This window comes from Pogona vitticeps, chromosome 1 (assembly GCF_051106095.1).
Source record: "Pogona vitticeps strain Pit_001003342236 chromosome 1, PviZW2.1, whole genome shotgun sequence".
Lineage (NCBI taxonomy): Eukaryota > Metazoa > Chordata > Lepidosauria > Squamata > Agamidae > Pogona > Pogona vitticeps.
Genome location: NC_135783.1, coordinates 20,892,445 through 20,919,810, shown reverse-complemented (window position 1 = coordinate 20,919,810; position 27,366 = coordinate 20,892,445). Strand labels below are relative to the sequence as shown.

General features: G+C 39.0%; 1 protein-coding gene across 2 annotated transcripts in view; it reads right to left on the bottom strand.

Annotated features, from left to right (window-relative positions):
- The window catches only part of TTBK1 (tau tubulin kinase 1), a 126,802-nt gene that overhangs the window by 90,194 nt on the left and 9,242 nt on the right, over positions 1–27,366 (bottom strand). The window contains exons 1-2 of one of the 2 annotated variants that reach the window (XM_078382903.1): positions 18,326–18,447; positions 18,013–18,174 (exon numbers count right to left, since the gene is read on the bottom strand). In XM_078382903.1, coding sequence (XP_078239029.1) covers positions 18,013–18,120 — 108 coding nt within the window. In that variant the 5' untranslated portion in view covers positions 18,121–18,174; positions 18,326–18,447. Of the gene's footprint in view, positions 1–18,012; positions 18,175–18,325; positions 18,448–27,366 lie in introns of those variants that run through there. The other variant, XM_072989176.2, reaches the window with a different exon arrangement.

Below are 27,366 nucleotides of genomic sequence, written 5' to 3'. Positions count from 1 at the left end.
GCTCATGGTTGCAAGCCTATATATCTGCAATAATTATTATGTATTTAAGAATTCATAAATGGATTCTCACATAACACGTACTTTTAAATTGAAGACCAATACTGAAAACATTATATTATTCCAATCAGAGTGAATGACAAAAGCTAAACCAGCAACAATTATCTCAGTAGAGGGATAAATACAACACACCCAGTCAGATTCCATCAAAATTTGCTAGAAACCTTATTAAATTTCAATTTATTTCACCTTCTTTAACCCATTACTGATTTTCAGAGGTACCGCCCTCCACTATTAAGTCTGACTATTCATTCTATTCTGAGTGACTAAAATGAACGTTTTATTTTAAAATGCTTCACAATGGATTTATTTAACATATAATTTTATGAATATTTGCTGGTTGCAGGTTTATTGATTTCAAAAGTCAGTCAAGAATGATGACGCACTCAAAGCTCAAGCAGGTTCCTCCCAGTGGTTTACACAGAAGATAAATCTGATCCCTGAGGAATCCTATGTAAGCTTTTCCAGCAAACTTACCTAATTTTCCCTTTCCAGATCAATACACAAACTGAAAGACAGTCATTCTTCAGTTTTTAGTCTTAAAATTCTACAGTGTAGTTCTCTGACTGAACCTACAACACCACCACACAAATATTTATTCTAGAGGAAGTATAAACACCTCCTTCGGTGAAAATAAAATTTAAACTACATACTTTGGATAATTACTTGGAAAACATACCGTTTCCCCGAAAATAAGACCTAACCTGAAAATAAGCCCTAGTATGAGTTTACAGGATGCTCATAATATAAACCCTACCCCCCAAAAAAGCCCAAGTTAAGTGAAACTCAGCCCTCCACCATTGTGCAGCAACCAGAAGAAGATGGCATGATTGTATTTGAATAAATGTAGTTACCTGTACATGAAAAAAAAAATTCCCTGAAAATAAGACCTAATGTGGTTTTTGTTGCAAAAATTAAGACCCTGTCTTATTTTCGGGGAAAGCAATATACTAAGCAAAAATGTGTGCAAAAATAAATTGCTAAGAGAAAACTGCAGTAAAAAATAAATTGTAACTTTTTGCAGAAGTAGAATGAATATATGACTAGAAAAAAGAGAAACTGAGAGAAAGAGAAACGGGGAGATTCGGCCATCCTTAGTAGCAGCCATCACTGAACCACTGGTAAATGCAGCAAACCTGAAAAGTCCAAGATTATCCACAAAGCTGTATTTCTGCATCTGTCTCCCAGTGAAGATTATTAACAAAGTTAGCCATAGCTATCTCACTAAAACAGATTAAAATAGCTCTCAGTGACTGAGATAATCTAGGAGTACTTTAGCAGTTGTTTAGCCTGAGTCTGGTCACTTTGATCAATACTGATTACTTACAATTTCTTAATGCTGCAGCCCAACACTGGTTCTTCTAGGATAGTGGGAACAGCTCACCTCCTTCAATAATTTATTCATCCAGCAGTCCTACCATTCTGCCACATCTTCAATAAAAGCCACAATGGACACATGTCCGATAGATACAATGTAGGATAATTTGTTGTTTAGTTGTTAAGTCGTGTCCGACTGTTCATGACCCCATGGACCAGAGCATGCCAGGCCCTCCTGTCTTCCACATGTAGGATAATAGAAGCATGTTTTCTCACCATCTCCCTGGATGTCAGTTTATCCAATAAAATCTGATTTGAGGTGGCTTTAAACTGAAATGAAGCTGTGCTATTAAATGAAATGATTGTGATGCCAAGTTTGGAGGAGAGGTTAACACTTTTATCAACAAATTCAGGAGAAAAATGATCCTGAGCAAGCAATAAAGGTTTCTAACCTTTAAACCTTCTTAAAAATGGCAGAATACAAAGGCCCTCTACCCACCACCAACATTTAAAAAAACTGAGCAGGTGAGACTGTGGATGCAATGGAAACAGTGGCATATGATTCCTTCACTGTAATTATCCAAGCTGCAAGTTGTGAGATTGGACTCAACAAAGGCCTTCTCCTTTCTTTGCTGTCATTATCCGTTTCACTGAATTCTCAACTTTTTGAGATAAAAGGGGAGGACTAAATATTTCACAGTCAAGTTCAGATATCTAGAAATGATTGTCTTTTGCCAAAAACAACTCCCTTTGCTAGGGTTTCAACACAACAGCTGGATAGACCACTGAAAAAAACAAAATAATGCAAAACTATTCCTAAATAATGCAAAATTCTTTCAACATGGAAGACAGGAGGGCCTGGCGTGCTCTGGTCCATGGGGTCACGAAGGGTCGGACACGACGAACTGAACAAACAACAACAAATTCCAAAATAATTGCACAAGTTAGTAGTCCATATAGCTTTAACTAGATAATGACAGAGAGACTAGTGATTCACCCTTCTCTCATACATCATTTAGTCTGTCAGAACAAAAGAGACATCATGAGTGTCACACTCAATGGCTGAAATCCTGTTGTTAAGCATAAGCCACAACTCAAGTAGGCCCACTGAATCAATAGGGATTTGGTGACTCAATTCCTCTGTACATTCCTTTGATTCAATGGGCCTACTCTTGTTGTAACTTACTATACTAAGCAGCAGGATTCCAGCCAATATATTTGGGATGTACTCATGATTGTCATGCAGCCAATGAAGGCTATGGCACAAAATTCAAAGGCGCCTACTCCAAATCAAAAGTCTAGGAAGGGGTCAACACCATCTCCAAGATCTTTTAGCTATAATCACATCTGATTTTAATATCCATATTCAACTAAGCATGACCAGTTACTTTTATAATACCTGTGTGTGTTATGTGCTGTCAATAGGGCTTTTGAGGTAAGATATTTAAGAAGTGGTTTTACCAGTTCTACTTCCCCAGTGAGTTTCCATGGAGGAGCAGTGATTTGAACCCTGTTCTCTAGAGTCCTAATCCGCCAGTCTATTCCTTACACCACACTGGGAATCTTTTATAATACCTACATCAGTATTAATCATTCCAGAAACCACATCTTTAGATACAAATATATAATCTATCCTGGCGTTGCTTTTATGTACTAAAGAATAACTTTTTATCATCTCCTTTCAACTCTTTCTAAACATCTTTCAAATCATTTGTGACGATTCTCAAGTCATCCAGGTGTGGTTATCTGGAAGTTGGGTCATGGCAACTGGATTTCTTTCTTGCTAAGTTGAAACATTTTGCTCCTCATCCAAGTAGCTTCTTCAGTTTGAGGAGAGTTGGTAGGAGATCCCTGACAGATCCTCTAGGTTGGTTTCACTTCCTCCTGGTCTGAATAGGCTCCTTAGTGTGTTTGTGGGTTTGAAGTGCACAGGTGACTTCAAACCCACAAACACACTAAGGCTGAGACTTAGTCCACCCAAAAGACGGGATGCCAAAACACAACAGGAGCAACACAATATATGCAGTCCAGTGCAAAGAGGAGTGTTCAGAGCTCTACATTGGAGAAACCAAATAGCCACTAAACAGAAAAATGGCCCAGCACAGGAAGGGCAATGGCTCAGGGCCACAATCAGCACTGTTCCTTTGTTTGAAGGACAAAGGACACTCATTTGATGATCAAGATGTACTCATTTTGGACTGAGAAGATAGGTGGTTTGAGAGGGGTCAGGAAAGCCATACATGTGCATATAGAAAATCTCTCATTCAACAGGGGTGGAGGCTTTAGATACAATCTGTGCCCTATTTATCATGCTGCCCTTTCATCTGTCCCCAGAAAGATTAGGACCACACCCACCAGAAAGACCACTATTGAAGACCCATGACAACGGGCAGAGAAGGACTGCATAAGTGGGAATTGCACTCACCCCCAGTTCTTTGTCCTTCTAATGGGCCTATTCAGACCAGGGGGAAGTGAAACCAAGGTGGAGGATATGTCAGGGGTCTCCTACCAACTCTCCTCAGACTGAAGAAGCTACTTGGATAAATAGCAAAATATTTCAACTTAACATCTTTCAAATCAGTTTTCTTTATCTTTCTATTCAAAATTGCAATGTTGTTCTTTTTCTCTTTCAGTAGGATTTGATTCATTTTCCCTCGATCTGTTACCATATTAAACTCTCCTGCCGTTATTACAAAACCTTTCCTTATATTTTCTAATTAATTAAACATGTTCGAGTGACATGACATTTTAGAATACAGGCAGAATCTGTGAGGCAGCTTAAAATTTCCTGTGAAAATTCTCAAACTGACAGGCAAACACACACAAGACATCACAAGACTAGGCAACAGAGAGAACAGCACTTCTAGTTCCAAAGGGGGAAAAAGTACACCAGTTAAGTCAGTAGTGAGGTAATCTTAGCTAAAGTAGCTAAGGCTGAAATAAAGCAGCCAGCACCTGCTCCTTCTACCACATGCTGTGGCTCAGAGAAGACTGTTGACATCTAGAAGTACTTCCAATTGGATAGGGCAGACTGTCAGTTAGCTATGTGCAGGTGGTACAAGACCCAAATGAACATGAGAAAGGATTTGGGCCTAAAAAGGGGAAGGCGGGGGGCAGAGAAATTGGGGGGGGGTCCCCCCTGTTTTTTCCCAAAGCCATTTTTTGTTTTTGTTTTTTTCTGGAAAAAATGAAGTGTGGAATATGTTCTTTTACAATGATAAACAATATCTCTATTACATGGTATTCAAACAACATAACATGAAGATCTTAGTGAAAGACTATTGAGACTTTATGTATTTAAGTTCTCTTGGGCCACCTGAGCAATGATGAATATACCAAGGTCAAGGTAAAGGTAAAGGTTCCCCTTGACAATTTTTGTCCAGTCGTGTTCGACTCTAGGGGGCGGTGCTCATCCCCGTTTCCAATCCATAGAGCCAGCGTTTTTGTCCAAAGACTATCTTCCGTGGTCACATGGCCAGTGCGACTTAGACACGGAACGCTGTTACCTTCCCACCGTGGTGGTACCTATTTATCTACTTGCATTTGCATGCTTTCGAACCGCTAGGTTGACGGAAGCTGGGGACAAGCAACGGGTGCTCACTTCGTCGTGTGGATTTGATCTTACGACTGCTGGTCTTCTGATCCTGCAACACAGGCCTCTGCAGTTTAGCCCGCAGCGCCATCACGTCCCCAGAATATACGAAGAGTACCCGTTTCTGGGAATTGCAGTTCAAAAACATCCGAGTAACAAAGGTTAAGAACCACTGATCTAAACAGCAGGGAAATACAGGGCAGGTAAGTATATAGGCAATAAAAGGCTAATACACTGTAAGCCACAGAGGAAGAACTGCATTACAATTAAGTGCAGTAAGAACAGAATTGACCTGAGATTACATTCAATATCTGGAAGCTTAAGCTTGTAATTTTTTAAAAAACATGACATAGATGTTTAGGAGGAATATTAATAACCACCATTTAACTCTCCATATATTGTGCATTTTTAAAAAAAAGACCGAGGTTGGATTGTTTTCTAAAATAAGGTTCAAGCAAAACCACAGAATAGAATGATCAATGAAATGCTTAAACACATTGAGCAGAAAGAGATTTTAGGGAATATTGCCATATATATATATTTTCTAGCTATATATATAGAAGAAAGTCAATGAAGATGGACTGGAATGCTGTATAGCAGAAACAGCTGATAGCATGAGCTGCATGACTGCAACATAGTATAAAAGCTATTGCCATAGAACATCAACTGCTAGCCTTGTGGCATGCTAAATCTCCTTTAACTATAGAATAAATATTCCACAGTAAAGCAGACTATGAACATACTACTATGAGAGCCAATGTAATGTAGTGGATAGAGTGACTGACAAAGACTTAGGAGACCTGTGTTCAAATCTCTTCTTCTCACATACCTTGAAAACCGTACTAGTGTCACTACAGGTAAGATGCAACATGACAGCCCATAGCAACTCCAACATGCTACTGGCCTTCAAAGCTTGCTTCTTAACTAGTACATGGTTTATTTTTCAACTGTCAAACTGTGGTATTTCACCAGTTTGTACTCCCAGAAAATGGGATAAGTTATTTACTCACGTAACAGTTCTTTCATACGGCAAAAAGCAAGTGCCACATACCAAAACTTAAAGACTAGTTTCATTTTAACATTCTTTTTTGTTTTCAGAAGTTAGGAATGCTTCATACACTATATTTTGTCTGCCTGAACCTAAATACCACCCCTTGTTACCTAACACATAGACAAATGAATGCAACAGAGAATATTTGAGAAACAAATGTATCATGCTGGCACAATCCCAGATCTGGGGCTGACTGCCATCAAGAGAAAATCTGGTCATAGCTTGTAGCAACAGGATAAAATAAATGTCCAAAGACTAAGCATAGATGTGTCAAATCTGAAATCTAGCAGAACAGCATAAATTTTCTAATATTATATAATACAGTAATTGTTTTTCATTTAGGAGATATTAATAGTACTTTCCTGTGGTTGCAGACAATGCTTGTCGAGATTCTGTAGCAAAGAAATGTTTTGTCTTTATTGTAAAGAGGAAAAATGCCTGCTTTTCCCCTATTCCAATTTTTTAAAAAATACCAGTTTCCACTCTCAGCAATCTGAACATCAAATGCTTAGAAAGAACTGTAAATTGAACTGTCACCCTGTCAAATGAGAAAAACTAACATCTCAATTTATCAAAGTACTGACAGTTTGCAATATCATGGGGAAAGCCCAATATTACACTAGACTTTAAAAAATATCTATGTTTCACTATTGGAACAATACCAGATCCAAGTATTAAAGGTGCTAGGAAGTGACCTTACCAGAGTCTATTTCAATGAGAACGACATGTTTATTGGAAGCAGGGGATATACTTGAAACTCCAATTCTGGTGATCAAGCATTCTGCAGAAGAGCTTCTGACAGTGTGAGGAACAATCCAGCCCATTATGACCTCCAAATGTTATAGTTATACCCATTTGGAAGAGTCAAACCACGGGTATTTCATCAGTACTTAATTCCAGGTAATGGGACAAGTACTTTTAAGTTTGCTCACATGAACATTGTTTACAGAAGCATGCCAGAAAGAAAATGGAGATGCATATGGATTTCTAAGCATATATCATGGAAACGTAGCAAAGCACCACGGGACTCACAGTAGCACAAGCCATTGTTGTATGTACAACCTGTTAGTAACCACGTTTCCATCCATACTACTCTCCCAGGTACTACCTTATCATAGGAAGGAAGAATTAAAAATAACAGGCATCAATGAGTGGTATACTCTCAATGCCAGGTGTCAGTTGGTCTACTGAGAGTCTCTTTCCCAAGTGGTGAATACAAATGTGTGTATGGACAAGCACAGAGTACCACTCTAAGGTTTAAAAGTTGGAAAAAGCACCAACTTTAAAAGTTCCAAACCAGTGGACTGCAACCTCAGAATGTTATCAAAGATGGTGGAGCAATACTGAAACATTTTGAAAGAAAGCTATGCCAGGGCTCAGCTATAGTTGTGCATAAAAGACCATTCAATATTTCCCTCCTATTTCAGGTGCATTTTCTATCCCCATTTGTAGCATTTATATGCAAAATTTGTCATATGGAAACTGGATTAGATTCTGATGAAATAGAAATAGAAATTGGTGGACGAAACATCAATAATTTAAGATGGTAAAATTGTTTTATATGTCAATTGTTTTTACTTTCATTGTTGTGAGCTGCCCAGAGTAGACCATGTCTAGATGGGTGACATATAAGTCAAATAAATAAGTAAGTAAGTAAGTAAGTAAGTAAGTAAGTAAGTAAGTAAGTAAGTAAATAAATAAATAAATAAATAAATAAATAAATAAATAAATAAGATATGCAGATGATACTATGTCTCTGGCAGAATACAACAGCTACTTGAAATGACTTCATGTTAAAGAAGAATGTACACAAGAAGAATTACAGTTGAATATTAAGAAGGCAAAATAAATGACTGGAGATAACTTTTAACACTGACAAACAAGAGACTGAAATTGTTAAAGTGATTTCCTATTCCTAAGTTCAACCATCATTCCAAATGGAGACCGCAGCCATGAAATCAAAAGAAAGACAGACTCAGAAGTGCAGCTATGAAAGAACTAGCAAGATCCTTAAGAATAAGGATGCATCACTGAAAGGCCGATATCATCCATACTGTCGTACTTCTGATTATTATGTGTGGATGTGAAAACTGGACAATGAAGAAAGCTGACAAGGAAAAAAATCTGTTCATTTGAAATGTGATATTGAAGCAGAGCTATATGGACATCATGGACAGCCAGAAAAAAATAAATCTGGTCTAGAACAAATCAAGCCTCAACTTTCACCATATGCTAAAATAACCAAATTTAGGGTTTCATACTGACGTATAATGAGAAGACAAAATTCACTGGTGGAGATGATGATGCTACAGAAAATAGAAGGCAATTGGAAAACAGAAAGATTGAGCATGAGATAAGTCAGCAAAGAAGCTATGGCCTCTAGTTTCTAAAACATGAACAGAATGGTTTAATGACAAGACTTGCTGGAGGTTATTGATTCAAATGATTACCATTAAACCGGAAGGGACTTGATGGTACATAACAATGTTTGTGGGAAAACAAACTGGGGTAGAGAGTAACCAAGTTTCTTCAGAGGAAGAGACCGATAGGATCTTGCATGTACTAACACTAGATATCAGTGAGAGGGGCTTTATAGTGTAATGTACAGTAATTCTTATTTGCTGGTAACATGAACAAGGGTTACAGTACTTTCCCATCTCTGACATCTGAGGCAAACCCCCATACACTTTCTGTTTGCTTTTCATTCCATTGTTTTGTTGATACCTCCCTCTTCCTCCTGCAACCATCCTCCAAACAGCAAACATACAGGGGCTTCTGCATGCTCCACCCCACCCTTTTCCTCTGACTGCAACTACGAATGGTTACTGAAAGTAAAGACACCTTTTAAAAAACGTTAAATGCTTCTATAGTGATTTTTAACCATACAACACAGTAGATTTCTGTTCAAATTAGGGTAGGTGTTCGGTGAGACTAGGCTTATTTCTCCACATTTTGGTGTGTTTTTTCCTGCCTTATCCTCTGCTACCCAAATTCCTAGAAACTCCCTTTTTAAATCCAAAATTCTCTAGTAGAGAAATTCTCCAATAATTTCCCAGAGCTAATATTCACCATTTGCAGTAGTTGTAGTATACATAGCTTTACTTCCCTCCCCCCTCAAGACTGTTGATACAACTCACTTGCAGTCCTCCACAATGCTCTTTACCTTGTGTTTATATTTTAGAGTGTGATGGTGAGATAGCCAACAACAACAAAAAAGGTGGAGTAATATTAGAAAAAATTGTGCAAAATAGCTTCTATTTCTAGGAGTGTAATTAAAATGTCAGATAATGTTTCTGACAGCATGCCTTCTGTGAAATTTTGGATTAGTATTTGTTATTCTTCAAGGTTTATCACCACCCTTAGGCATTCCAAATGTTGCATTTCTGAGAGGCCGTTATAAATACATTTTAAACTCTATTGCAGATGCTTATAATACACTTTCTTTCCTATAAGCCCTAGAGCAAATATGAGGGACAGCAGTGCAATGTGCAGTTCCAGGAGAAAGATGAAGCTAGTGCTGTATCATAATTTGTCCTCCAATTTTTTAAAAGTTTCATCCCCCCCCCCGTCTTTCATTTTCTGTCTCCTTGTTAAGTTATTTTACAATTTTCTTTCATGATATTTCTGAACTTATTTTTTGTGCTTCCCACCCATTGTAAGGTGGTTAAGGACAGTGTATTTGTTTTTTCTTCTTCTGCTATACAACTGGCTGGATAGCTCAATAAGTTAGATACCTGGGAGCCTAGGGATAGATAGGAGCCTTTACAGCAAAACAATCACCACCAGATCATTGCCCCCAGGATAGGGGTTGTTGTTTAGTTGTTAAGTCGTGTCCAACTCCTTGTGAGCCCATGGACCAGAGCACGACAGGCCCTCCTGTCTTCCACTGCCTCCTGGAGTTGGGTCAAATTTATGTTGGTAGGTTCGATGACACTGTCCAACCATCTAGTCCTCTGTCGGCCCCTTCTCCTCTTGCCTTCACACTTTCCCAACATCAGTGGTTTTTTCCAGGGAGTTCTCTCTTCTCATGAGATGGCCAAAGTATTGGAGCCTCAGCTTCAGGATCTGTCCTTCCAGTGAGCACTCAGGGTTGATTTCCTTCAGAATGGATAGGTTTGTTCTCCTTGCAGTCCAGGAGACTTTCAAGAGCCTCCTCCAGCACCACAAATCAAAAGCATAGATTCTTCGGCAGTCAGCTTTCTTTAGGGTCCAGCTCTCACTTCCATACATCACTACTGGAAAAACCATATCTTTGACTATGCGGACCTTTGTCGGCAAGGTGAGGTCTCTTCTTTTTAAGATGTTGTCTAGGTTTGTCATCGCTTTCCTCCCAAGAAGCATGTGTCTTTTAATTTCGTGGCTGCTGTCCTCATCTGCAGTGATCATGGAGCCCAAGCAATTAAAATCTGTCACTGCCTCCATATCTTCCCCTTCTATTTGCCAGGAGGTGATGGGGCCAGTGGCCATGATCTTAGTTTTTTTGATGTTGAGCTTCAGACCATTTAATGCGCTCTCCTCTTTCACTTTCATTACAAGGTTCTTTAATTCCTCCTCACTTTCTGTCATCAGAGTGGTATCAGCTACATATCAGAGGTTGTTGATATTTTTTCCAACAATCTTAATCCCAGTTTGGGATTCATCCAGTCCTGCCTTTCGCATGATGTATTCTGCATATAAGTTAAATAAGCTGGGGGACAATATACAGCCTTGTCGTACTCCTTTCCCAATTTTGAACCAATCAGTTGTTCCATATCCAGTTCTAAATGTTGCTTCCTGTCCCACATATAGATTTACCATAAGATAAATAAGGTGGTCAGGCACTCCCATTTCTTTAAGGACTTGCCATAGTTTGTTGTGGTCCACACAGTCAAAGGCTTTTGCATAGTCAATGAAGCAGAAGTAGATGTTTTCCTCAAACTCTCTGGCTTTCTCCATAATCCAGCGCATGTTAGCAATTTGGTATTTAGTTCCTCTGCCCCTTCAAAATCCAGCTTGTACTTCTGGGAGTTCTTGGTCCACATACTGCTGAAGCCTACCTTATAGGATTTTGAACATAACCTTGCTAGCGTGTGAAATGAGTGCAATTGTACGGTAGTTGGAGCATTCTTTGGCACTGCCCTTCTTTGGGATTGGGATGCAGACTGATCTTTTCCAGTCCTCTGGCCACTGTTGAGTTTTCCAAACATGCTGGCATATTGAATGTAGTACCTTAACATCATCTTTTAAGATTTTAAATCATTCTATCATTTTTGAGATTGTATCCCAGTACAGCTTTTCCCACTCTTTTGTTGACTATGAGGGCTACTCCATTTCTTCTACAGGAACTGAATTCACCCATTCCCGTCCATTTTAGTTCACTGACACCCAGGATGTCAATGTTTATTCTTGCCATCTCCTGTTTGACCACATCCAGCTTACCAAGGTTCATAAATTTTACATTCCAGGTTCCTATGCAGCATTGTTCATTGCAGCATCGGACTTTTTTTCACTTCCACGCACGTCCGCAGCTGACTATCCTTTTATCTTTGGCCCAACCATTTCATTAGCTCTTGTCCTCCACTCTTCCTCAGTAGCATGTTGGACGCCTTCCGACCTGAGGGGCTCATCTTCCAGCATCATATCTTTTAGTATTTTGTCTCTGTCCATGGAGTTTTCTTGGCAAAGATACTGGAGTGGCTTGCCATTTCCTGCTCCAGGTGGATTGCATTTAGTCAGAACTCTCCACTATGACCTGTCCATCTCAGGTGTCCCTGCACGGCATAGCCCATAGCTTCTCTGAATTACTCGAGCCCCTTCGCTACAAGAAGGCAGCAACTGTGAAGAATAGGGGTAGGAAACTTTAAATCACAGGTTTTTAACCTGTAGTCCATGGACCCTTTGGGGACCATGATGCCCTCAGAGGGGGTCCACAAAGGCTTGAAGAAATGTTATGATATTTTGCACTTTGGATGGGTGGGTGGGTGGGTGGATGGATGAATGGATGGATGGAAAACGAAGCATAGAACAAAATCTTAATTTCTTTTGCTTGTTTGTGTAAGACTTGGGTTTTCCAACATACTGCCTCTATTAAAAACAAACAAAAGTAAAAGCTGGTTATGAAAATGACTGTTTGATAGCAATTAACTTTTTGAGATTTCTGCTCATGGTGAGAACTTACAAGTGAATGACACTGAGTGGCTGAGAGAAAGCACATGGCATTTCTTGCTACTGTGCAGACAGCCAGAAGCCACAAGAAGAGTCAGTGTCAGTGTGAGCAAGTGTTTGGATGGACTTCTTCTTCGATTTCTGCTAATAAAACCATCTGGTTACTGTTGGATAAAGTAACTTTTTAATATTATTGCAGTTAATTTCATAACAATACATTTTGGCTGAGCCTCAGAATGGATTACTGGCTGACTCTGAAATTTATTATTATTTTATTTTATTAGAGTTATATACTGCCCATCTAGAACATATCTACTCTGGGTGGTTTACACAAAATACAAATAACCAAAGATTAAAATATAATAAATGCAAACATAAATGCATTAAAACTGAATAATCGTATAAGCAGTGCTATTTGAAATATCATTTTTATTACATTCTGCAAGATATGTAGTTAATATATTGTGTTTTGGAGACAGCACCATTTTATTGCCAAATTGTACCGCTTTAAAAATAACTTAATACTATATTTAAAAAAAAGATTTAGAATTTGACAACTTCTGAAAATATAAAAACAAATTGGGAGTAGGCATTTAACCTTTTCCCCACCTGCCACTTCTCTATACAAACCACTGCTGTCCCTCCAAATGCTTTCTCCTGTAAGAGTAAACAGGTATTTGAAACTCAGACAACTAGCCTTTATCCAATTTAAACATTATAATTACTGTGCTAGCTGGATAAATCAGTGAGTTAGGTATCTGGCTGCAGCACCAGAGGTTGGGAATTTGGTTTCTGTGCTTCCTGGAAAAAGAGCCAGCCTGTGTGGTCTTTTGCAAGCTGCACAGTCGCAGGGTGCACCCAGAAGAAGAGAATGGGAAACCACTTCTGTGTATTCTCTGTGATGAAGTGTATTTTTCTAATTAGAGATGGGTTATGTAGTCATGTTTTAACCATAGAGAAATCCATTTTGAGTCTGACACAGGCTAAGTTCTGGAAAATTACTAGTAGTTATTTTCAGCTTCATGTCGCCAAGCTTATCGCTGCAGCTGGAGAGAAAAACACAGCAGAGTCAAAATATTTCTAACCTGAATTATAAACAATTCTTTGGTGTTGGTGAGAAAGTAGGGCGTACCCTATTCTAATTCCTTCCTTCATGATTGGTCGAGTATGACAGGAAGGGGCAGGTTGGAGAAATTTACAAGAAGTTGAAAAAAGGGACTCTAGAGAGAGAGAGAAGAAGAGAGTTTTGGGTATCTGAAAACATGGCGTTGAATATCTTTGATCCAGACGAAGGAACCTGATTTAACAATATGGACTGCGTAAGAATATTGTTTTTTTTTTCTTAGTTTATAGTTTAGATTTTGTTTTGTTTCAATAGTTAACTTTTATAGAAGGTGCTGAAACGTTATGCTGTTGCTTAGAAATGAAATTGTAGAGAAATGTTTTCTTTGTTCACTTAAATAAACTCATGTTGTTTAATAATTGGCCTTTCTAGTCCTTTGAACAGAACATTTTCCCTATAGATAATGAATTTGGCCTTACGTTACCAAAATTGAGTCCTTGAACAGTAAAGCTACGGTGTTAAGTGGTTTCTTTTTAGTAAAATCGAAACAGCCTTAAATACAGGTTGTCCAAGAGTTCATGTCCCGGAACTGTGTTTGACTCAAGCAGTTCACTTCAATCGGGAGTGAAGGAAGCCTGGATTTTCCTGTTTTGTGGTTTTTGATCTCATTTATGAGACCAATTACTGACATTCTCTACCCGGAAAACCCTGGAAACAGTCACCGTAAATCAGGATTGACTTAACAGCACACAATTAGTATTATTATATTATCAATGAACAACACTGGGAATCAGTCTGCCCTCAAAAAGCATTCAAATCTATATCAGCCTGAGTTAAGGAAACAACAGTTAACATTCCATATAAATGGTACTTCATCCTATTAAAATTAGCTTGATTATATTACTTATAATTCTATAAATCAGTTTCGGAGGGGATGTGGGCAGCTTATATTGTTCTATTACATATGTTGGGATTTTCCAATAGTATCAAAATTTTGTGTTGATTTGAGAACCAAAATCAAGAACACTCTAAATCACATACTCTTTTTAATTACACCAGAAGCTCTACTGAACATTTTATAAGTTGTAATGATGCAATTCTCCTTAAACTTAGGACAAAATTTTAATATGGAGGGCTGATACAATCATGCCTGTAACTGTAATATACAATTGGCCTTGATGCTGACAAACATCAGGGATACCTACTTATATCATTTCCAGCCAACAACAGTGAATGTGAATTTGACTGGAGGAACCTTAAATACAGAATGCATGAGTTGAAACAATCTAGTTCTAAAGAACAGAGGTGGCTTGAGGAACATGATCACATTCATAACTTTAATGTGTGTCCTTCTCCAAGCCATCCATGCAGGTTAAACACATTCAGTAGCATTAAAAAAGAGGCTCAAAGTTAGTGCACGCAATTTCCTTCTTTAAATTTGCTGAGATTTAAGTATCAGTTTTGGGAGAAAGGTGGGATACATAGGTCAAACAAGGAAAGAAAGAAATCAAAAAAACTTTCATTTATTTAAATTTTATTTATAACATAGGGGATAATAAAGCAGGCAATTTAAAATGATTGTGCATGAATGCATACACCTGCACACTAATACACACCCCCCCCCCCCCAATTTTCCTATAGACTAACTCAGGCATAGGGAAACAAGGCTGGATTAGCATTAGTGCTAAAGAAAACTGGTTCTCTCTTCATGTAAAGTCTTTATTTCTTCATGGCAGGATTAAAGACTGCTCTTTCTCAACTACTTCAAGAGATATACAACCATTTCTGTGGTTGAACAGTTCTAGTAACTTTAGGGGGCAGAAGCTGAAGGCCACACTTATTCAGGACAGCACACAGAGATGCAGCAGAAGTGGGGAAAGAAAAATGAATAGAGAAATTACCTAATCCTGAATTCCTCTGTTTTTGGAGTTGGTTCCAATTAACACAAAATAACTGAAGAAAATGGGGTGGGGAAATATTGTTTCACTATGAAGGGAATGACAGAAAAAGCTTGATTTTCCACTGCAGCATCTATAGCTACATCTATGCTATTAGGATGCTACTCTAGTAGACAAAACAGACATTATGAAACAAGGGGCAACATACTGTATGGTACAGTACTTGAAATAGAAAGCTAGAATTCTGTAAGTCTTGATATACAGCTGAAGAGGCAGAAATGTTGATATACAGCCAATGTATTGAAGCACACATCGACAACTAAAAAACCACAGTAGTAACTAGAAACTCCTTTGCTGTTACAAGAAAGCTGCCTTTTCCAATAATTATTGCACAAGCAAAAACTCAGAAGACTCCATTTATGTTTGAAGACAAGCACAATTTTTTTCATAGAACTCTACAGTACTTAAAGCATTATGTAGATAATTTTTAAAAAGCAAAACATTAAAACGGAAAGATATGGAAGACAGAAATGAGATTAGGATGTGCAGAGATAAGAGAGCTCTGGTAAAACACTCAGCTTCCATTAAAGTATTCTAAAAATATAACATCCTTCAAGTGGACTATGTCAGACAGCAAGGATGTTATATTCAGCATATTCAGCCTTCTTCCCTTCAAAAATATTATACCACCACTGGATGGATTAGCACAACAGAAGTTGATCCTGTTGGCTGCAGACCAGGCACTTCAAAATAGAGCTAGAATGAAAACCATATTAACAGTTGACCTTCTCAACCACAATTCACGTCTTCTGAAGCAACACAAACAGCATGGTGGAAAAGCCAAGCACAATCACCAATTACATTACTCTAGACAAACTGAAAAAATACATGGAACCTGCAGGACCTGAGATACGCATGCTCTAAACCTGTTCAGATGTTACTTTGTTTTTCCCAATTACATCCGAGGAGCACCCAAACCCTGCACCCTTGAACTTCAGTCTCTTCATCTGAAAAACAACACAGCTGAAAAGATGTTCTTGCCCTGATTTCCCTTGGCCTCTGAGTAAGCAGAAACCTTTCCACTACAGATGTGTCACTTTTCATGTGGAGAATGTGATGACATAAAAGTGAGAGTCCTCCCTCGTATATGGATAAAAGCAAGGTAAATAACACCTAAAAGGGGGTTCTGTTTATCTCCACATGTACAACACATATCTGTAATTTGAGTCTTGCCTAAAGAATAAGCAAGTCCTTATGCATTAGGTGCTCTACAGAGATGAGCCAAGAAACAGTGCACCAAATTAAGCCCTGGAAGCAGCATTACACTGACTGTAAAGTAACCATGCATATTATCTCAGAATGCAAACTCTTTTAGCAGAGTTAAATTTGTGGAAGTACATTATAAATGCATAATAGTTCCTGTTTCAAAAGGAACAGCCAGCTTGAATATCAAAATAAGCCAACATTGAAAGTGAACCTGGCCCTTATATCTATTGATCACAGAGACAAAAGGTCCACATAATTAAATGGCAAGTGATAAAGTAAAATTTCTAACCAGGTAAATATTTTATGATTGAATGCAACCTAACTGAAACAAACTAGCAATAAGAGTCAAGTGGGATATATCTCTTTTCCTAGGAACATTCTTCTGGATATTTCTTCTTTTTGCTGCTTGCAAACTACAGTGGACCCTCTACTTACGAAATTAATCCGTATTGGAACAGTGGCTGCAGGTCGAAAAGTCTGTAGGTCGAGGCTCCATGGACCTACAATGCATTGGAAACTGTTTAATCCGTAACCGTCCATTTTTGTTCCGTTTCTGTTCCATTTTGGTTTTTTTCTGGTTTGTAGGTCGATTCTCTGGCTGCAAGTCGAACCTAAATTTTGTGGCCAGAGAAGTCTGTAACTCGAAAAGTCTGTAAGTCGAGCCGTCTGTAAGTTGAGGGTCCACTGTAGTATCTTCTTTATACACAACATCTAAGATTGCTGCTTTTAAAGTTAAAACTAGCATACACAGAAATCTCCCAAAAAGCAACAGGAACCACTACAGATGACTTAAGCAGTGGTGTTAAGCATTCCAGAGGACCTATCCTACTACCCCTACATTCTCAATGGGAGTGAGGGGAGTCAAGATACTCTACATCCGATGAGGCCTAACATTGGACAAGCATCTGTCAGATCTGGTTTGATTTGGATTCTTGCAATGAGCAAGGGGTTGGACCTGATGACCTTGTAGGCCCCTTCCAACTCAATTATTCTATGATTCAAATACTGAGCATGCTACAGCAAAGAGAGTGGCTTGCTATGCCTTATTAAAAAGTCACTGGAAGCAGTTATCCACACAGTCCTGGAAGTACCAGGAGAAGCAATTCATCCACCTAAAATACAGTGGTGCCTCGCTTAGCGAGGTTAATCCGTTCCGGATTAACCCTCGCTCAGCGAATCCATCGTTAAGTGAAACAAAAAAGTCCATAGGAACGTATTAAAACTGATTTAATACGTTCCTATGGACTTAAAACTCACCGTTCTGCGAGTTTTCTCCATTGCGGTGGCCATTTTGGATGCCTCGTTAGTGAGGCAAAACAGCGGTCGCCATTTTGTTTTAGCGGCGGCCATTTTGGAACCGCCGATCAGCTGTTCGCTATGCTTTGATCGCGTCCGCGCGATCATCGCATACTGGAAAAAGCCCATAGGGGCCATCGCTGAGCGAACACTCCAGCGATGGCCCGGGACCCATCGGTGTGCGGTTTCATCGCATAGCGAAGCGTTCGCTATGCGAGGCACCACTGTATTTGGAACAGTCCAAATTTTAAAAAAGGCAGGGAGCACCTGGAGATGACATGCACTGTTAAAGAGAGAAGAGAGATTGGAAAGAAAGGAATATACTCACCACTTTCCAGCGGTCTTTCACTACGTAGTTGGCCGGCAGAATGTCGACCTGTTCCCCTCCCCCACTCATGTTTGGTTCGTCCTTGATAGCAGCTGCTAGGCACTGCATTTGCCAACCAGAGAATATTTTAGTAGCAGCTCCCAATTTAAATGAGCCATTTATCTAGGAAGAAGAGAAAAAAAAACACACAAAAAAGGGGAGGGGAAGAACATAAAATAATTAATGCAGGTCATCACAGGCAGAACATGCTGGTGAAACAAACCCAGCTTTGACCCAGCAAAGGATGGCAGCATTAGGATGGTGACAAACTCACCTTGGGGTCAGAGCATAGCCTGCAGTAAGGAAGCCTTGCTGGACCAAGCAATTGCTGTCTTTACAAAACCCACAGCTATCTTCATGCACAGAATTAGCAGAAGCAACCATGCTGTGAGTCAGCTGCACAAACATAAAAGTATTACTGGCTTACACCATGCAAGGTTTTCACTGCTCTGTGATGGGGTGGGGACTTGAAAGGCAGCAAGTCAAAGACAGGCTGAAGCCAACTTTGTGGATATTGCCCAAGTATCGGAGTGAGAACAAGAACAAGAGCAACAACACAAGAGCCGTAACCGTATGAAGAGCTTAAATGGTCTATCTTTGAATTTAATGGGTAACTTTCTATCAAAACAACCAATTTCAACACTCAACTTACATTTTGCCAGCTACTACACTCACTGGGCATCCAACTGAGGCTACAGTGATCATTCTAGAGTGACACTTTAGTGTGGTAGAGTGCCAAAATTACAAGCAACTATTTCCAAGAACCGAGAGGAACGTATTCAGAGAGGTTTCTACTATCAGTGTTCATTATACTTTGCTGACCCACGAGGACTTCAGCACTGAACAGAACTTGCACAGACTTCATCCCATAAAGGGAGAAAGACTTGCAAGAAGAATGGTCTGCTTTCGAGTATTTTCTTGTGTCTAAAAACACTGCGCTGTTCTCCATCCAGAAATCTATGTGTACTGTAAAGTACGTGCAGACCCTTTTTGTACATGAGACTATCCAATGGAGACCTCCAAGCTATCTATGCATGTCTTGGCATGTTCTGATTTGCTAAATCCATTTAAATTAAAGGGTTAATCAAGGGCAACGGTACATCTACTTCCTGGTTAGAGATGGGGGTATTTGTATGCGAATATCCCTGCACAGGTGGAAATAATGAGGGTCCGGGCCCAATGGGGCTGGACTGTCCACTCACAATTTCACTGCTGCTGCCAGCTCCACAGTGGCTTCCTATCGCGCTGTTCTCCGCAATGGATTAGCCACTCTCCGACCTTGTTATCCCGCCTCCTGCCAGGACAAGATAATCGACTGCGGACAACAGCGCATTAAGAAGGTCCGACGATCTCACGTCAGCAGTGAAATCATGAGTGGCAGGGGGTCAGACTCTCGTTATTTCTACCTGTGCAGGGATATTTGTATTCGTATACAAATACTGTACCTCCATATCTGTTCCTGATACCATCACTGTATCTTGCACTAAAGTGGAGAAGCAAGTGGAGAAGCAAGCAGAAGGAGCTTTCCAATTTTTGATTATGGACTCCTTGTAGTCTGTCCTTGCTTCTGTATCTAAAAATAGGACCTCATCATGGACATGGTTTTAATATGTAATATTTTAAAGATTTATTAACTGGGTTATCAATTTCAACAGTGTTTTTTCATCTAAAACTCTTAGAATGAGCCTTATTTCAATAAAATATCACAAATTGCCTATGAAAACTTAGAGCATCAAATTACCTCACAGGGTTGAAGATTCCTCACTGCAAAAGTATTTCCTGAACTGTCAAGGAAATTCAGGAGCAATTAGATAAAAACTGCTTGTTTTTCCTGTCGGTGGAGCATAACAGCACTATGCCTCTTTAAATCTCTTTAGAGCCTTCAAAATTTTTACTTTTCTGATGTAATCTTGTGGGATGGAAAGGAAGACATGTATCTTGAAAAAGATGTAGTTTATTGATAATGGAAAGCACAGTCCAACCAATCCAACCTGCAACTACACAGCTTCCCACACAAATTCTCTTGAACTTCATGACTGTGTAACATGTATAACTGGGAATCTTACCTTTGGTAATACAGATTTATATTATATAAAACTGACTTTGTCTCACTAAGCATTATCCTTAGGCACAGTAAGTATCAAGATAATGGCTGGAATCCACTAGTAAGTCATAACTAAAGGAGGCCCATTGAATCAGTGGGGTGAGTCAGTTCCGCCATAAGTTCTACTGATTTAGTAGGCCTTTAGTTTTCCAAAGAAAATGGAGGGGGAAATTGCCCTGCTTTCCCCCTTTACCTCCACCTTCTGGGAGGAAGTTTTCAATTTTTAAAAAAATCCTCCCTAAGGGGCACAGTGCATTAGCACTGCTCTAATACACTTTTAAAAACTTGTTGCTTCCTTCCCTTGCCCCTCCATGGATGAGCAGAGGAAGTTTCAAATTTCCCAATATCATGAAATGGCCAGACTATCTTCTCAAGCCATTTAATGATACTGAAATTAAAAGGAGATGTGAAATTTAAGGTGGCAGGCTTCACTTTGGTTCAGTGCCAGCAATCGTACATGTTAGAAATGAACAAAAACAGAAGCAGTTCTACCCACACTTTAAAATGGGTAACTCCTAACAAGGACCCAGAGAGGTGTGGGTAAGAAAACTCTAGAAACTGGCTAGTTCACACTGGAATTTATGTTGACTGACTGTCAGCAAAAGAAGCAAGCCAGCCTATCCCCATAGTGGACTAAACAGCAGGTCAAACACCAATGTAGTAACCCTCTGGCTTTTCATACAATATTGTCACATAAATATTTTAATCTACACTGGCTGCTTATTCGTTGCTGAGTTCAACTCAAGGTTCTTAAAGCCCTAATTGGTTTGAAACCTAGGTACCTGAAGGGCCACCTCCTTCTGTTTGAGAACCTCTTTTCTCCCTGTTTAGTATCTGAAGTCCTGTTCTGAGAGGACAGTGACCAAAATGTTGTGGGAGGCTGTTAGTAGCATGATATTTTCAAGGAGTGCTTTCCCAGAAAGGTTTAAATCACCTCTAATTTCCTGATCAAGGTATCTCCCCTGTCAGGTAAGTATTCTCACCTCTAATTTCCAAAAGGTTTTCAGAATTAGCTTATTTCTCCTTTGCTGCTGTTTGATTTAGTTTAGTACCTGCAGATTATTAAGCTATCTTTTGTTCATTTGGAAGATAAAGCAAGAGATAAAATTTCACAATAAATGATTTAAAAGGATCTAAACATGTTTGCTTCTCATGTTCTTTCTCTCCTTTGCTTGAATTTTTTTATATTTGCTTCCTATATCAAATATATAAAAAATGACAGAAGTGACATTCATACCTGCTGTTCATCAAGAAACAAGGCAAGAAATATAGCAGCAGTTAATGACAAAAGGTTTACCCAACCAGGACTTGTTTTGTTTTTGACATAAATGAAGTTGTAGTTCATTAATTTTGGGTTATTATGTTTTACCAAACACTCACATGAAAAAGTATCTGCAATTCATAATATGCACAGTGCATATTATGAATTACATGTGAGAACTTACATAGCACATACATGTCTGGTCTGCACTTGTTATAGCAATATATTTTGAGCAGCTTCAAGCTATTCAGGCTGAAAAGGAAACCATGCAAGTACGGTATCTATGTTAGTTAGCCCTAAGACTGAGGGGAATAAGCCATTTTACTTGACTTCTTTAAGCTCAAGAAATAAAACTCAGCAAGCTGACAACACTATTTTGGCAACTTTTGGGACAGTATCAGTGTCCAATCCTTTGTAGTCTCTAATATAGTCTCTGGAATCCTCACTGGATTCATACAATTCAGTTATTTTCTGGGTCAGAAAGTTAATGCCCTTCATAAGGATGCTGACTTGCCAGAGGTTGATACTGTGTTGCACAGCACCAGCTCTTCCTAAATTTCTTTTATATTTGTAATGAAGACCAGCAATTACTTATGCCAGCACAATGAAGTGTAAAGAAAAGACAAACCTGTTTTTAAATAAAGTTACTAGATTCACTCCAGCCCTGAGGCTTCACCAGTTCTTTCCACTTTTCCTGATCACACTCTTCCTTACACTTTTTACACACTCTTCTAAATATTCCAGCCAGCCATGTTAAACAGTAGGTTTAAGCGCTTACTCACCCAGCTTACTATTTCAAGCACCCCAGCATCCACCTGCCATTTCAAGTGCTAAGCTTGCAAACTGAACAGTCTTTCTTGCATTCAGGAAGACAAGCAGGCAAACATTGGGAAGAGAATTTGGACAATGAATCTTCTTTTTAAAAACTCTCTCTTATCCTTACAAAGTTTCCTTCCTTGTTACATCCTTCAATGTGTTTCAATGTGCAACAAACAGTGGGAGATGGTCTTCAGAAAACTCATATTTGTCTGACTGAGCTAAATTAATTTTTATGCTGGAAAAATTTGGGTGTGACTCTGGAATCTGCTGGATGGAAAATTTAGCATTTCAGATTATTTTGAGTTTCACACTACCATTCAGGAAAGCATTAGTATCATTTAAACTTTTCTGTTTTTCAAGGCAGCTTCACCTATCTGAATCAAAATTATCCTCAGGAGTTGTCCTCTACCCAGTCTCAGTTTATACATTATATCCAGGGAGACACAGTCAAGAGAACAAATGAAGGCAGTATATCCTGAAATGCAAGATAAACATTTTAAATGAAATAGATAAACTTTTATTATGGCTACTTTGCTTTTCAGTTAGCCTCTCAAGTAAACTAACACCATTGCTATCAATAGCAGTTGCCTGTTCCTGAACCAAGTCAGAGAGCAATACAGAATAGAATTAGCTTTGAAACAGGCAACTGCTAGAACTGATAGCAGGAAACTAATTCAAATTTTAAAAGCCTCCAGGAAAGAATTATTTCAATCAGCTGATTTCTCCCTATATGAAGGACAACTAAATCAATAAAGTTTAAAATCCTCTATTAAATAATTAGTAAAGTGCTCTCTCAGTTACCACCAACATGCAGACACAGTTGGGAAAGCTTAGAGTGGCTACACAGACTAGCAAATTATAATTCTGGAGTACTTAGCAAGCGTATTTCAGTGGGACATTTTATTTTATCCATTATAGCTTCAGCAGTTTGTGAGACCTCAACTATAATAGGGTTAAAATGTTAAGTATGGGCTCTATACTCATAAACTTTGCTTTCTTATATTAAATCACAAGTTCAAGCTTCCTGCGTCCAAAATGCAAAAAATACATATCCAAAATCTCTTCAAAATGCTCCATTGTCTCCATTCAGCAAAACAAAGCTTGGGAAGTCTGACTCTCACCATCTTACTAAAGATCCTGGAAAACACTTAAGTGTTTTATGCTCAGTGCTGAAGAATTGCAATATCCCAGTTTACTTCAGGTTACATTCTCACCACAGGATGCCTAAGAGTTAGAACAAGCAATGTTTATTCAAGTTTTTGGAACCATGACTACCATTATCCCACACTTAAATTCATTGCCACATGATTATTTGCCTCCCTCCCTACAGAAATAAGAACTTTAGTTAAACTTATTTATATAAATGTACTAGACATTGATAAAGAATCCCCAACATACTGAACTTTTTTTCTTTCTTTAAGTGAAAAGAGACAAAAAATCAGAAAACTGCTAAGAGAATTTAAACCCAAACTCTCATGTCAATGCATCCTTCAAAAATGCAGAAAGATGCTTTCGGTATTCTGATAAAGACAACAAAGAACCAATCTGGGAGAGAAAGCAAAGTTGTTTATGTGCTGTAAGGAAAAAGCCAAAGAATCAGCACCAAAGACCCCAATGAAAACAGCTAATGACTATTAGGTGATTGCCATTTCTCTGAAATTACATTTCATGTCAGAATATCTCCCACCTGAAATACCCTTATGCTTGCCTGCCCAAGAAAATCCAGTAAGCCCCCATAGTCAGATCTCCTAAAAGCAAAATCGGCACTTGTATTTACACCACCATAGTGGTGTAGTGCCCCTTTAAGATGAACAGCTTGCCAACACAGTTGAACTATATTTAGCCAGCAAATGTCTTGCAGTTCTCTTTTTACTATGGATGTATGTGATTGTCTTGCCTGTATGTTGAATAAACCTTTCCTTCGCCAGTGGGACATCTGAGTGCTCTGTGAGTTTTCCCTAAGGAGCAGCTATTACATGGTGTCAGAAGCATCTATTACAACCATGACTTTAAGAGTGTATTAAAGGCAGGATATCTCCAGAAATTCCAATTTTCCACATGGCTTGCTAATGGTTTTTGCCTCCATCATTCCTATTTTTTTCTGAATAAAAATATTAATTTGTAGATATGCAGCATTTCTTTAAAAAGACACAGAAGCAAATGGAATAAATATAGTGCAAACATGTAAGTGCAAATGCTTTATACTGATAGATTGCTTGAATATTTAAGGTAAAGTTCTATGACAACAAAAACACTGACTGGTTAATTTTATGCTATGAAAAGAAGGGGACAGTTAAGCAATTATTTTTCATGTGGCAAAGAAGTGGTTAGGTGACAACTGCAATCCCAAACTCTGCTGTCTGGCCTTCTCTCCTCTGAGACCCCTACTTCTCACTTGATTACCCAGGAAAGGGTCTCTATTAGAGATTCTTTACTGGCACTTTACAAGGCCCATCTTCTGGAAAAATCAAATGTAAGAGTGACAGAACTGGGATAGACTTTTAGCTCATAGAAAGCTGGAAAATTAAACACCAAAATTAGTTCAGAGCAACTAACACTACTGGTCTCAAGATTACATAAATATGCTCTCATTACATAAGAACATAAGAAGAGCCCTGCTAGAGCAGGCGAGGGCCCATCTAGTCCAGCTTCCTGTATCTCACAGTGGCTCCACCAGATACCTCTGGAAGCACATGAGTCAACTAGATACCTGTCTCCTGAAACCACTCCCCTGCATCTGGCATTTTGAAGTACCTTCCTTTTAAGTCTGGGGAATTATACATCCCCATCATGGCTTGTAACATGGCTGTTTTGCTTCCCTTCCCATGCAAGGAAGCATGGGAGGGGAAGCAAAAGCAAAAGTTGAAGTTTCCTGCTTATATACCATCTCTCTGGGTGGTTTATAATTTAATTATGCAGGCTACACATTGCCCCTTACCCTTAATGGTTTAGGAAAATACATCTCTGGAATTTCTCTCTCAGAAATCAGCTACCCATTTCACCCACTTCTCTCAGTTCATGTTGCTAAAAACTGCCACATCGAGGGAGGTAAAAAAGCAGATAAGAAATCAGACCTTTTCAGTGGTGGTCCCCAGACCCTGGAATGAATTGCCAACTGATATATGACAAGCTCCATCTCTCCCTATGTTCAGGAAATTGGTGAAAACTGAATTATTCAGAGCTGACTTCAACAACTAACTCTCCAGGATACTGTTAATTTTAATGTTAATTTTAATCCCCTCTCCTGTTTTTTAATGAATTTTAGACCTATTCTTGGGAATCACCATATTGTTGAATGTATGTTATGTGGGGTTTAAATTATCACCTGTAAACTGCCCAATGATGCCATGTAGGTGGCTGTCAAAGACCTAAAGAAGGAAAGTTTTATAGAAGAATGGATGAGCTTTTCACTCCCCAACAACTTCATAAAGAAATTACGTCACAAATCCTCAAAACAACCAAGGCTACCAGAATCCAATTTCTCCTTTTTAAGACAAAGAAAAAAGAAAGAAAAATCATCTGACATACCAGCATACACACCAAACCAATATTGTGAGTCAATGAAGAAAGAGAGAGAATTAATCTGTGCTTTAAGAGCACAAAAACATTTTTATGCAGGCCACTATTATATGTAAAGGTAAAGGTTCCCCTTGACATTTTTTGCCCCGTCGTGTTCGATTCTATGGGGCGGTGCTCATCCCCGTTTCCAAGCCATAGAGCCAGCGTTTTTGTCCGAAGACAATCTTCCGTGGTCAAATGGCCAGTGCAACTTAGACACAGAACGCTGATACCTTCCCACCGAGGTGGTCCCTACTTGCATTTGCATGCTTTCGAACCGCTAGGTTGGTGGGAACTGGGACAAGCAACAGGCGCTCACTCCATCACGTGGATTCGATCTTACAGATGAAGATCTACAGACCTTACAGCACAGAGACGTCTGAGGTTTAACCCACAGCGCCAGCACGTCCCTCTCGCCACCACGTCCCCTCTTGCCACTATTATAGGAAGATATATAAATTTATACTCAGTCACACCATTTCTCCATCCATCCCTGCATGGTCCACTCTAAATAGCAATGACTCTCCAGGGTCTCTAAAAAGATTCTTGTTAGCCCAACCAAGACATTCCTGGTACCACTCTTGGTAGTCTTCCATATGTATACAAACTAGACCCATCCTAGCTTAAGTTTCCAAAACCAGACAAAACTAATAAGTTCAGAGTGTTAAAGTGATCCTTATCATAATCAGGAGGTGGCCATCTACAGAAAATTAAAAACCCAAAGCTGTTTTACAAAGCAGGCAGAATACTCCCCTAAGCAGTTTACTTAATTCAAGCACTGCAGTTTTAAGTAAGACACCAAAGAAAGGACAATGATTGAAGTAGAAAAATACAAAATCACAGTGTGCCATTCCATGACATTCTATTTTTAAATCCGAACTACAAAGAGAAACTTTTTTTACCTTTCAATGCCTTATTTCTTTTCACAAGACTCCTTCTCCTTCCCCACAACACCCCCAAAGTTGCTTTATTCAGCAAGACAGAGCAAAAGATTTAAAGGTATCATATTAGGTGGGGTTTGGGGCATGGGAGATTGACAGTGCAAGCCAAATCAGAAGATCACTGAGACTTACTCCCACATAAACTTGCTAAATAATCAGCAAAATGAATCAGAGAAGCAAAGTTGGGGGAGGGACCATTCCACAAAACCGTATCTCCTCAATTTAGTGGATTACTCACTTTTGTTCAAGCCCTCAGGCCCCCCAAAAAGAAAGCCTTTTTTGCTTGCTAATAGTTTGATGAAGATGAAAATGCCTGCACTAGCTTCTAGATTATTCCTGTTCTTCTAAAATTCAGAAGTTTTACTTCAGGCAGCTATACTGCTGTGCCAACTTCCCATCCTTACCACTAAGCTCAGCAAGGAATAATAAAGATAAGAAGGCTAACGGGAATGGAAAGAAGAAAAGGAACAGCAAAGAGATCTACGTATGTAATTGGGAGGGGGAGACACAGTGGTTGGAACAGATGAGAGCAAAAGGAAGAAAGCATATTTAAAGAGAACATAAAGGGGGGAGAATTGAGAAAATTAGCAGACAGAAGTTCCGATATGCTTGTTATAGTAAAGAGAGATCAT